General features: G+C 39.8%; 1 protein-coding gene across 2 annotated transcripts in view; it reads right to left on the reverse strand.

Moving 5' to 3' along the window:
• NID1 (nidogen 1) overlaps positions 1 to 12,266 on the reverse strand; it is a 49,166-nt gene that overhangs the window by 26,048 nt on the left and 10,852 nt on the right. For both annotated transcript variants that reach the window (XM_064158580.1, XM_064158579.1), the window contains exons 5-11: positions 11,515 to 11,664; positions 9,562 to 9,813; positions 8,152 to 8,352; positions 6,098 to 6,343; positions 4,780 to 4,923; positions 3,234 to 3,362; positions 589 to 732 (exon numbers count right to left, since the gene is read on the reverse strand). In XM_064158580.1, coding sequence (XP_064014650.1) covers positions 589 to 732; positions 3,234 to 3,362; positions 4,780 to 4,923; positions 6,098 to 6,343; positions 8,152 to 8,352; positions 9,562 to 9,813; positions 11,515 to 11,664 — 1,266 coding nt within the window. The remainder of the gene's footprint in view (positions 1 to 588; positions 733 to 3,233; positions 3,363 to 4,779; positions 4,924 to 6,097; positions 6,344 to 8,151; positions 8,353 to 9,561; positions 9,814 to 11,514; positions 11,665 to 12,266) is intronic.

The following is a 12,266-nucleotide window of genomic DNA, read 5'->3' on the forward strand; positions in this document are numbered from 1 at the left end:
TCCCTTGTCCTGCTGGCCACACTGTTCCTGATACAGGCCAGGATGCCATTGGCTCTCTTGGCTACCTGGGCACACTGCTGGCTCATGTTCAGCTCCTATCTACCAGTACCCCCAGATCCCTCTCTGTCTGGCTGCTCTCCAGCCACTCTGTCCCCAGCCTGTAGCACTGCTCGGGGTTGTTGCGTGTAGGATTTGGTCGCAAAGTTTCTGTCTTGTAGTTACATAAAGCTTCTCCCTCACTGCACTCCAATTGACATGAAACAGAATATGACTCCTTTACATAGTCTAAGCATCAGTAACAAATCAATACAGTGTAAACAGTTTTGGCAGATGAAGGCTTAGTCTGCTAGCTGTGACTGTCCCAATATTTACATTTACCTCATCTTGGAGCTACAGAAGTAAACTCAAATACTGAAGAGTGAATTTAAAATTGAGGGAAGAAAAGGACAAAAACTTAACACAACACCTGCCCAAGGAATTTAGACTACGGAATTTCCAACTTTAAATCACAAATAACTCTGAGACATTGCAATTGGCAGCTAGTTGTGCAACAGAGTACAAAATCCCCACAGAAATGCTGCTACTCACCTTCACAGGCACGCCCATCTCCAGAGAAGCCAGGGAGGCATGTGCAGATGTAGGCAGAGCCACCAGTGTACACGCACTGAGCACGCTGAGCAATGTCACAGTTGTGTGTGCCTGTCTGGCAGTGGTTTACAACATATTCAACAGCTGCAGGTTAGATGCACAAAAAAGAAATGAAAAGCTGATGTTTTCTTCATGAAGTTTGAAGCTTGTAATAAGTTTATAGGGAGCAAAGAACAGCTGTGAAAGCATATAGTAGAGAATAGAAAGAAGGGGGGAAGGGGAGGATTTTTTTTTTGGCCAAGATCTCTCCTTTCACTGGTGTCAAATCTTCATATTTTACAAGAAATTGATTGTCCTCAGCAGCTCAAAAATATTTGTTTGTATAGAACAAAGCAGAAAGGCTACCACAGTGACAAATCCCAATATCCATGGTAGTTTTGTTTACAAAAAGGAGTTGTGGATGAAGAAATGTAAGGCATCCTACAAAGGTACTTCACATGGCAGCTAAGCAGCCAGTTCAGTGCCCTGGGAATTGCTAGATATCCTGCTACACTAACCTACCACTGACCCAGAGCTGTCATCACTTGGCAAAGGATAGGAGTGGTGACTCACTCAATAGAAGATAAACATATTTGTCAACTATTGGAGAGGTTTTTGTCCAAGTGTGGCAGCTGAGCCCTGCAGCTTCTCAACACATTCTCATTGTGCAAAGTGACTCTAAAGGCACTGCACTGTGCACAAATTATCTCAGGTAGGTGCTGGAGCCCTGCCTATGCTGTTATGTCAGAGAAGAGGAGAGGAAACCATGGTACTTAAAATAGCACAGAGCAAAATGCTACAAAATTCTGGGGGGCCCAAAATAGAGGATTTTGCAGTGTAGACACCTAGAACAGACTTCCAGCTGCTGCAGCAGAGAATCTACTGAAGCTTTCTTTACATAGTTCTTATGAAGAGTTAACAGAGGCTCATGACAGATGCTACAACACTTCTTTCATCACAGTACACAGATGGAAACTACCTCAGGGAAATAACAAAAATCTCTCATCAGAGCCAGATCTGAAAAGAGCAATTTTTTTTTTTATTTCTCTAGAGGAGATGATATCATCATTCAAATAATTTATACCTGTTCTGTATGATGAAGTAAAATTTAGATTACAAAATAATTTATTCAGAAATGCATAAGATTTGGAGTTGGATTTCAAAAGGGGTCCCCAGGTCTTTTTTATTCCTCAACATACAAACAGGAGAACAGCATTTGTTTGCAGCTCTCTTCCACAGCAATCTAGTGAGTCACACAGACAGCATACAAAGAAGTTGCAATTGCAGAAAAGCTGAATCAAAAGCTGGTATTCCACAGCAAGCTGCAAAGGCACAAAGAGGCTAACTGTTGCCCCTTCTTCAGTTTGGGTTGTGTGTTGATCACAAAACCCTCCCCTTTTGAGAGGGGAACAAGATTACCATGGCATTTATTTTCAGGCTGTTGGGCAATGAGTTACTCATGCCTCTCTTCAGTCTTAGAGATGGGAAGTTTGGGTTTTGCTTGAAGTGTGACATGTCAGCTTCATGGAAAAGTGGTTGAATGAAGACAGTCATGTCATGGCTGGAGAGAAGAATGTTTCCTTTCAGGTCCATATGATAAAAGGGAAGTGGTGGACATAAATGGAAAGAACATAAAGCTGCTGTCACCCTATCTCTACCAGTGTCCTGGTAGAAGAAGATTCTTTTTTCAACTGTTCTGCAGAAAAGGGATGACCTAAGGTAGACTGTAAGCAGAAATGTATGGCAATTCCTATTGGAACAGAAAATGGGGCTTGTGATGGAACATAATGCACAGCATGCCAAGTCATGCACTTAGAGGAGGTAATGCAAATTTCTGCTCTATGATGAAGGCTCCTCTGCCTCAGCTGAAGAACACTCTTGACTAGAATTCTCCAAGGGCAAATCGTGCTTGACAAACTTGGTTGCTTTCAATGACAAAGTTACCTGCTTGGCTGCTCTACAACAAGCAGTGTACATGGTCCACTGGGACTTCTCCAAGGCTTTTAGTACGGTTTCCCACAGCCTCCTTCTGGAGGAGCTGATGCACTATGGCCTAGATAAGTGGTCTGTGCAGTACGTGGGGAACTGGCTGACAGTTCACACGCAGGGGGTGCTGATAAATAGGTCCTTGCACCTAATCCAGATTTAGATTTAAGAAAGGAATGAATCCATAAGCTTGCAAAACCCAATGTACAGCACTACAGAAAATGCAGAGTAAGCCCTGCCTCATCTTGAAAGCAAAATGCCACAAAATACCAAGAAATCAATAACTTCTCACTGTTTTAGTTTTACAAATTTGAATGTAATGTCTGTATGGAATTTACAGCTAAGTAAGGATATATAAAAAGGACATGAGCATTCAGTAATGTTTTCCACTTTATAGTTGGAAACATTCTTAACGGGGAATTTGTATGAGATGAAAAAAAAGTACATTAGACATCTTCAGTTACCTCATGGACTATAATTACTAACTGCAGCACAAACTCCTAAATTCACCTCATGTTAGAAGTCAGTGCAAATCCTCAAAGCTCTGTTTTCCATCTCTGTGAGATCAGTCACAGTTTGAAGGTCAGTGGGCACTGCTTTTTAAGATCTGTAAAACTCACCAACACAAGTTTGCCCATCTGCTGCAAACTGGTAGCCTTCAACACACTCACAGCGGTAGGTTCCTGGCTGGTTGTTGCAGATCGCATTGCTGCCACACAGAGCTGGTTGCTCTGAGCATTCATCAACATCTAGAAATAACAAAGATTCCAGTTCTTAGAAAGATGTATTTCATACTGATGCCAGAAACAACAGAAACTGTACAACTGTTGAATAATAACAGGTTTATATACTTAAAATAGAAGTTAAATAGACCGTATCTCAAGAGGTTAGTAACCAGAAAACTTATTTTCAGGTATAAGACAGAGAGTGTGATGTCATCAGTTAATTTGCAAGTCGATTTAGTGGGTGGGGGTCCATGTGAAGGTTGTGTTCTGTGATTTGGGGGGTTTGATTTGTTTTAGTTGTAATTTAAAAAAAATATAGAGAACAGTAAGAGTAAATTCTGCTAACTGCTGGGGATGATGTGGTATTTCTTTAGTACTTTTGCTTTCTGAAAATAAGTATTTCTGTTATGATTTGATTAGAAAACACATCCCAAATACATCATTGTGCTAGTTTGAAACTAGCTATAATGTTTTGGTGAGAAGAACTAGATTACAGGCTGTGAAAGACAAACAAGGGTGATGTTTACTTCACTCATAGGCTTGCTGAGATGTATAAGAACAAGAATCCAAACATAGATAAGGCATTTCTGCTTGGGAGCTCTGGGCTGCATTTCTCTCTCCCTAGCCTCTCTGCCATCTCTCTGATTAATCCACTTTGCTTCCTAACCCCTGGCCAAACCTCAATTCTTCCTTGGGACTGGGGTAAGATTGAGAGGGGTGGAAGAAGGTGGAAGGGCGGTTGGGAGCCCCTCCTGGGGACTCAGCTTTCTGGGAGGGCTGTTGTGTTTCTGTATTACCTTTTACCTTGTATATTTCTGTACATAACTGTATATATTGTAAATATCTGCTTGTATATTCTGCTACCTGTAGATATAAGCTTCATTCAAATTTCCAGAGCCAGCTAGTCTGGGTGATTTCCAAGTGGGTGGGGGCGAGTAACACCCAAACCATCACAATCATGGATACAGAAATGGACAGAGATGGGAAGTAAGTCTCCTTGAACAAAAGGGATTTTCAAATCAGATCCTGAAAACTATTATTTCATTAGGTTCCATATATCTTTGGCCCAGTCTTGCATGTGCATATGCTGTTCCTCATCTCCTGCAAGATCTTTTGATAACCAGAATATGCATTACAGTAAATTTCTCACATCAAAGTTCCCACATGTTTTATACAAAGACAAAATGGGCAGGAAAGATGCTTTGCAAGCTAGAAAAACATCTCTAAGTTTGACCCTTCAAGACAGTTGATTACTACAATCACTGAGACACATCATCTACCACAGCATCTGTCTAACCTATGTTTGCCCAAACCAGCCCTTCAGGACAGTTAATTTGGATGCAATGGCTAGGGCTAAGAGTAAATACATTCCAAGCAAAATCAAAACAAACAAAAAAAATCCACCATGAGCTGTCATTTTATAATGAAAGTTTCCTAATACCATAACAAACGTTTCCATCTCCACGGAAGCCAATCGAGCATTCACAGAAGAAACGATTTCCAGTCCCCGGGCGACACACCGCATTGGTATCACAGTTATGGGTACCAGTGTAGCAAGGATTCCGGTTAATATCAGCAGAGCCATCTGACAAAAGAGACCATATTTAGCTAGGATGCTTCTATCCAAGCCATAGCACTCAGCTAAGGCCCAGCAGACTGCTTTTAGTAAACATGTAGCAAGGGAAGAGAGTATTTTTTGGACCATGAAAAAGCACACTTGCAGGTGATATGCGGGACATGAATGCCATCAGACATGGCAATAGCACCTATAAACCTTGTGATTTGTACAAAGGACTGCCAAGTTAATAAATGGAAAAGCCACAAAAACCTCGCTAAGGAGCAGGATTGACAAAGATAATGCATCTTCCAGCCACTGACACTAGACCCAAAATGCAACTCTTAATAGCTTGGTTTGTTCGTTTTAATTAGTAGCATTTTATTTTTGTAATAAATAAAAGTGAGCACAGTCTTCTCTTGTACTAACCTGGTGTGAATTTTCAAACTGTTGCATTGTTTTTACTGATTTTAAAGCAAACAAACTTAGACAGCTTAACCAAGAAAGTGCTTCTGGTCTGCCTACCTTCCAAAGATAAAACAGTGTGTTTCAAGATAAATTATAGAAACTACCTGTTCTGATGGCACATCTTAGTCCCCTCTTTTGTCCCTTGCTCTGACAATATAACAACAAATTAATAGAGGAACTACAAATTAGGTTAAAATAAATTACACACTGCACATATTTGAGAAAAAAAATGATTCAAGGTGGTATGCCAAGAGCATTTCAAGGAATCAGATGCAAACTCCTCTGAATTTCAAGAGGAGATAATCTCTTGAATGCTCTTACCTAACCGAAAATACAAACTTTTTAACAGTCAGCTTTCTCTAAATGGATGGACCCAGACGTCATAGAAATCATAGAATCAACCAGGTTGGAAGAGACCTCCAAGATCATCCAGTCCAACCTATCATCCAGCCCTATCCAATCAACTAGACCACGTCACCAAATGCCTCATTCAGTCTTTTCTTGAACACCTCCAGGGACAGCAACTCCACCACCTCTCTGGGCAGCCCATTCCAAAGGCAAATCACTCTCTCTGTCAAGAACTTCCTCCTAACATCCAAACGTCTACTACCTAATGGAACAAATTCATATAACTTGTTTATTTTTACCTAGCTAAGGCAGGCTAATAAAAACATATAGAAGCCTGTTCCTAATTACTCCTAAGAGAGGAAAAGAAGGATTTCTAATTCATACATACCACTGATTGGGCCGATGGAATTACTCATAGCGTATCGCAGAATCTGCTCATCCCGGTTGTACAGGACAAACACACTGTCCACTGACAGCTGCTGAGTAGCAGCAGCAGCATGGAGAGATTCATCATGAATGCATTCATCAAACGAGATAGTCTGTCGCCACTGATAGGCACCCGTGTACGTGGAAGCCACCCCATCCCTTTCTGGTTCTGTCACTGTGTACTCCCTGGTGGATGATGAAGTAATCACTGCAACATATCAAAACCCAAGCCAGTCAGAAGTGAGAGCAAAACCATTCTGTCAAAAGCTGTCTGTAGACTTGTGATACAGGCTGAGTGGTATGAACAGAAATTTCAAAGGCAAGAAGCTATGAAACTGTATCTATTTCCAAGCAAAGGGATAAGCATTTGACTAGGCTTACTCTGTTCTCAGCCATCACAGCCTCGAGGAGTGAGACAGACCATTTATTTCGACATATTTGAAAGAAATAATTTACTTTGCAGGTTATCAGATAAAGAAAGGAAAATCCAACTTAGGAAACTCAAAGGTTTCTCTAGATTAATTTAAATAACGCATCTACAAGCTAGGAGGGACAAGAGTCACCTCACCAGTAAAAAAATTACACCCAGTTTTAGTTCATTGTGATCTATTGGTCCTGGATTTGGACCGAGTCCTAAATAAGATGCAGGTCTGAGAGCTCTTGTATGCTTCACCACAGTTTTCTATGTTATAAAAAACCATGAACAGAACTTCAAAGCAGATCTGGGCTTGTGGATTTTCCTACCAACAAAAAGCTCCTCAGAAATCCACTGTTCATCAGAATACCAGAACACGCTTGTATCAATCCATGCAAACAGCTGGCAAGAGTTGGATTGCCATCAAGTAATGGTCTATCAAATATGTAACAAGATAGCTGAAGGACACTATTTGAGTACTGATAAATTAAATCAAGTCTGAAGGATGCTTCCTTCCTTTTCCTTAATGGGGACAGAACTTCTGCCAAGAAGGCAAGCACACTCTAAAAAGCACACACTGCCCAAACAACTCCTCCAAAACCATGAAGTTGTTAAGCATAAAGAAGAAGCTTCCTGCCACCTCCAGCTCCTCCTCCCCACAGTTATTAATGACAGGTAGAAAAAAGGAATTCATCACTGTCTACCAAACACACACATGCAGATATATATATCAGATACAAGACAGTGATGGCGCAACTAAACTATTTTAAGCTATCTCTAAAAATCAAATTGTGCCCTTGGAGGAAAGTGTACTCTTTCTAGTATCCACAGGCACATGTGTGCACCACAGGCTGCTTCCTCTCTTGGTCTTTGGTAGCTGGGTTGGATGGTTAGCTGCAACACTCCAACCTCACTTTGTTTTTGTTGTGTTTCAACACCCATAATTTTATCCAAAAAGAGGAGATTCCTCTGTAAATCACAAATGGCTTTCTTACGAAATCTCAGAGACTGAGATAAGGAAGAGAGGGAGAGAAGCAGTGAAGAGACTGTAGATGAAACTGTTCAAGGAATTTTCTGGTCAGTTGTTCACACTCAGCTCAAAGAATACTGACAAATACAAGACACAGTCATCTCAATGCAGTTTACATGGCACGTACTGGTAAATAATTGGTTTGCAGTCACATCAGACAAGACCAAAGACCATTTGATGACACTACCATTAAAATGTACACAGTACAGCTCCTATTGAAGTGCTGTGGATCCTACAAAAAGTTTTGCAGTTTCTGTGACTGCCATCCATAGCGTGAAAATAAGGCCAATGAAATGGGAACTTGAGATTGGTTTGCAAACATCAGTTCAGAGGAACCTAAATACATCCTTTTGTTAGTAAAAAAAAAGGTTAGAAATATTTGTGTTGTCCCACTCAGAATCTGTCTTCTCTCAGGACCTGTTCCTAAAAGAGCAACTCTCAATTTTCTAGAAATTGAAAGGTCCTAAATACATTCACCAAGAGGGCAATGAAGTAATGCTTTCCAGATTATCTTACTCTCTGCTCTAAGAAATGTGCACTGCTTTATAATTTCATTCTCAGGACTCCTTACCAGAACTAGAAGTGTGGTAGAGTTCAGTGTATGGTTCTATTTGGACTGATGCACCAGATGGGATCTCAGGTATTCTTCCCTCCATTTCTGTGCTGATGGTAAGGTGACCATGCTCATCAATTCCACTGAATTTCTGCTTTATGACCAGCTTCTCATTGTTGCCAAGAAAAGTAACTTCAGTTTGTCGTGTAAACTCACCACCTAAAGAAACAACATTAGTTAAATCACTTAATACACATTTCCAAATTCTTCTATTCAAATTATTGCTTCTAGGAGATGAAATACAAATTATTACAGTCTGCAAGTTTTGATGCGCCCTGTTGCTAATGTTTTGGTTTCTATGAAAACAACTTTTAATTTTAAGCACTGAACACACTCAATTGCAAATAAGTTGTGAAGAAGCAGCATTGCTTAAATTTAAAAAACAAAACTCCAACAAAGTTAATCATAACAGGCCTTATTATACAGAGTCACAGAATGTTAGGGGATGGAAGGGCCTTGAAAGATCATCCAGTCCAAGTGCCCTGCCAGAGCAGAATCACCTATACCAGATCACACAGGAACACATCCAGGTGGGTCTCATATATATCTCCAGAGAGGGAAACTCCACAACCCCCCCATACAGCCTGTCCCAGTGTTCTGTCACCCTGGAACAAAATGGCAGAGGCCTATTTCACAGAAAACCTACATTAAAATAAAACCAACCAAACAAAAAATTCCAGTATATATTTCCAAATCTAAACCAAGAGAAATGTGTATTGCAAGTTCTAGAACAAACTTCAAACACACCAAATCTGAGAAAATCCTAAACCTAGAAGATATATTCAACTAAATTCACAGTAAATGGCTTGAAAGGATAGCATTTTCAAAAGAAATACGTATTCTCCTACAGCTTGGGTTCATATGCACAAACAACCCCAAACTTCAGTGAAAACTTGTGATTGTGAACTGGGGTTTCCCTCAAATAAGTTATCAGAATCATTTGCGTCTCATGCAGGAACTGCTTCTGTTAAGCATTTCAGATCTGCATGAGGTCAGGTTCTCGTTTCTCTTTTGTGTTTCTGGTACCATCGGGCAGTTAACATGTTAGACCTTTTGTAGATGTAGGGGCAGCTTTTTTCAATAGGTCTGTACACTTCAGTACCAAAAATCAGTCCCTTGTCAAGAAATTCTTTCTTGCACAGGAATTAGCCAAGCCACTGTTCATTCTAACAAACTTGTGTGCTTGTATGCTAATGGTAAAACTGAACATTGTAAACAAGGAAACTGGTGACAAATCTGATTACAAAGGAGTCCATTTGCAGCTCAGAATATAGATGTTTTCATTTTATATTGCTTCTAAATACGCATTTCTTTTAAGACAGATGAAAGCACTGCAGTGTTTGGACATTATTTTAATTCAGAAGTTACCAGTAATACTGAATCCATTTTTATATCCTTGCTGTTCCACAGCAAACATCCATCCTATGATACCTCCAATAGAGGCAAGAGGCAATAAAGAATACCCCAAAATCTCTGGGATTGTGCTGATAGCAGTGTAGGCACGCCCTTGATTCATAACAACATAGGAGTGGAGATCAGTATTCTCGAATGTAACTGGAATGGGGTTGTTTCCTACAAAGATTCTTCCTTTGACCTTCCCATTGACTCTCTGAGGAGAACCTGGAAAATCAATACAGAATAAGATGACAGTTTCCATGTGTTCTTCAAGGAATGCGTTCAGAGCGTTCAAAAATGTTACTGTGGAAATAACTGGCAAAAAAAGGATCACAATTCAACAGGCAGGAAACGGTCTATAAAGAGTGTGTTACTTTGCTTGTGTGCATACATAAGTGGGTAGTTTCTCTCTGTGTGTCATCACTATACAGATGACTAAGCAGCCAAAATTGCCAGAAGAGATGTCCTTTATCCCAATTAACAATTTTGTCTGCAGGATAACTCCATAAACAGCCTAAGCTGTTACAGTCTCTGACAGTAAGTGGCATATAGAGAAGCTTTTTCTGAATATCACACTTCATATCAGTGTCTACTGACTGTAAGTGCATTCATTCCCTATTAGAGGCTTAACACCATTAGGTGTTAGAATAAATTTTTCCAAGCTATTCTAATATCTTGACTCAAAACTATTGAGTGTTTTAAGACTTCCTGTTTTACAGAAGTAGCTATTGTGTACTGCTGACTTTCTTCTGTATATAACTTCCTAGGTGCTATTCAAATTCCATTATCATAAGATCCTTATTTTCTTTATCTGGAAAGTTCAGTTTTATGAACTGAAAGCTAAATAGTAGGTTTTGTTTTCCTGCTTCATAAAACACAAAGTCTGCAGTCAGCTATTATAGTTGTTGAAATGCATCCACACTCTGAATCAAGTCACTATGAGGATTACAAATGTATACATAAGAAATTCCTTTATGGACTTTACACAGGAACAAAGTTTAAATGGATAACTAATAAAAAATCTGGCAGATTAGCCCTTTAGTAAAGAAGCTTAAGAGTCAGACAAAGAGGAGCCATCTCTCTGGGTTGATGATCAAAGTTTATTTGTTCATCCCCTTTGAGCTGTCCATTTCTAGAGTGGGAACCAATCAGATTATAACATGTTGGAACTTTATGACTGATTCTTGCACTAAATACTGGATGGTACATTACATATTAAGCTGTGTTTACTTTTTTCTAGAAAGTTATGCTAAAATGCATAATGTATATAACTGAATGCTTAAAATCATTTGCTTCATTCAAGGGAAAAATAAGGTGTGGCCCTTTGAGCTGATTTTCTAGCTCAGACATAGGGGAGAGGTGAACATTCTAGGAATAGGCCATAGAATGGCAACAATGGATAAGTTAATATCATTTCAGTGGAGCATCAAGAGCTTTATGTCTAGAAGCACAGCTTGCTCTTTCTCCCTTTCTGGCTTCTGCTGCTTGAGCTGTGCCTGCCTGCTATTTTCCCCCGTTGCTGTTCTGGCTGCTGCTGCTTTTCCTGCTTTACCGTTGCTTGACCCCTTCCCCATCTTCCTTAAGGTTATTATATTTTTTCTCTAGTTGTTTACTTCTCTTTATACTGTTATATTTAAACTATAAAAACCACAATTTCATCTTTCCCTGACTTTCCAAAACAAAAATCCATGTTGTGGTGAGTTTATTCTACCAGGGGAGGGATCCACCCTAACCTGGGACACAAGGTTAAAAAATTCACACCAAGATACAGCTCATTTCTTAAAATACCTTTCAACACCACTCAGTGATAAGCTTTCAAAGAGTATTTAACCATGCTGGGTTTAGTATTGAAAACAGGTTGCCTGACTCAAAAATGCCACAAGCAATCGCTGCACATATCCCACACTATCTTCAAAAAGAAGTTACCTTCTGCTACACATTGTCTGCCATTTCCCTTGTAACCAGCAATGCAACTGCAACAAAATCCGTTGGGATAATCTTTGCAAAGAGCATGAACAGAGCACTGGTGGCGGTTGTTAGCACAGGTCTGCTGGACATCGGTGTGGTAGCGAAACACTGTAGAAATAAGATCAGACCCACTTCATGTAATTCACATATCCCTGGTTTAGTTTAAGAATATCTCTAGACTGCCTTGGATATTTTGTTTTTCATTTTCTCTTTAAGGAGAACAAATAATTGCCATGAATATTTGCTAACCTTGCAATATGAAAAGTAACAGTTCGCTGTTCTGCATCAGATGTTAGAAAATGGGTTTATTCCATTCTATTGACTTCAGCAGATCTGTATTAATACAGATGAGTTAAGCTGTTTTGGAGAAACCAAATACACAATAATATTAACCAGTCCTGGTTTTCAAACCAAAGCTAAAAGGGCCCCTTCCAACCTAGAACAAAACACACTGGTGCAGTACCCAGGATCACACGTCAACTGACTCACCCCATAAACCTAATTGGCTTATCCTATTATTTCATGGAGATAACAGTTCTCAAATCTGCTTCAAGAAGCATTTAAGACCTGGGCAGTCAATCGCACTGCTCTGTATTTTCCAGATACACTTCCTTAGAAATTAGAATTGCTAGTCATGCCTTTGGAAACTTCAGGCCACCAAACGCTAGCCAACAATTTTTACTATTACAAATCACTATTCCCAACCCTTG

This window comes from Pogoniulus pusillus, chromosome 18 (assembly GCF_015220805.1).
Source record: "Pogoniulus pusillus isolate bPogPus1 chromosome 18, bPogPus1.pri, whole genome shotgun sequence".
NCBI classification, from domain to species: Eukaryota; Metazoa; Chordata; class Aves; order Piciformes; family Lybiidae; genus Pogoniulus; species Pogoniulus pusillus.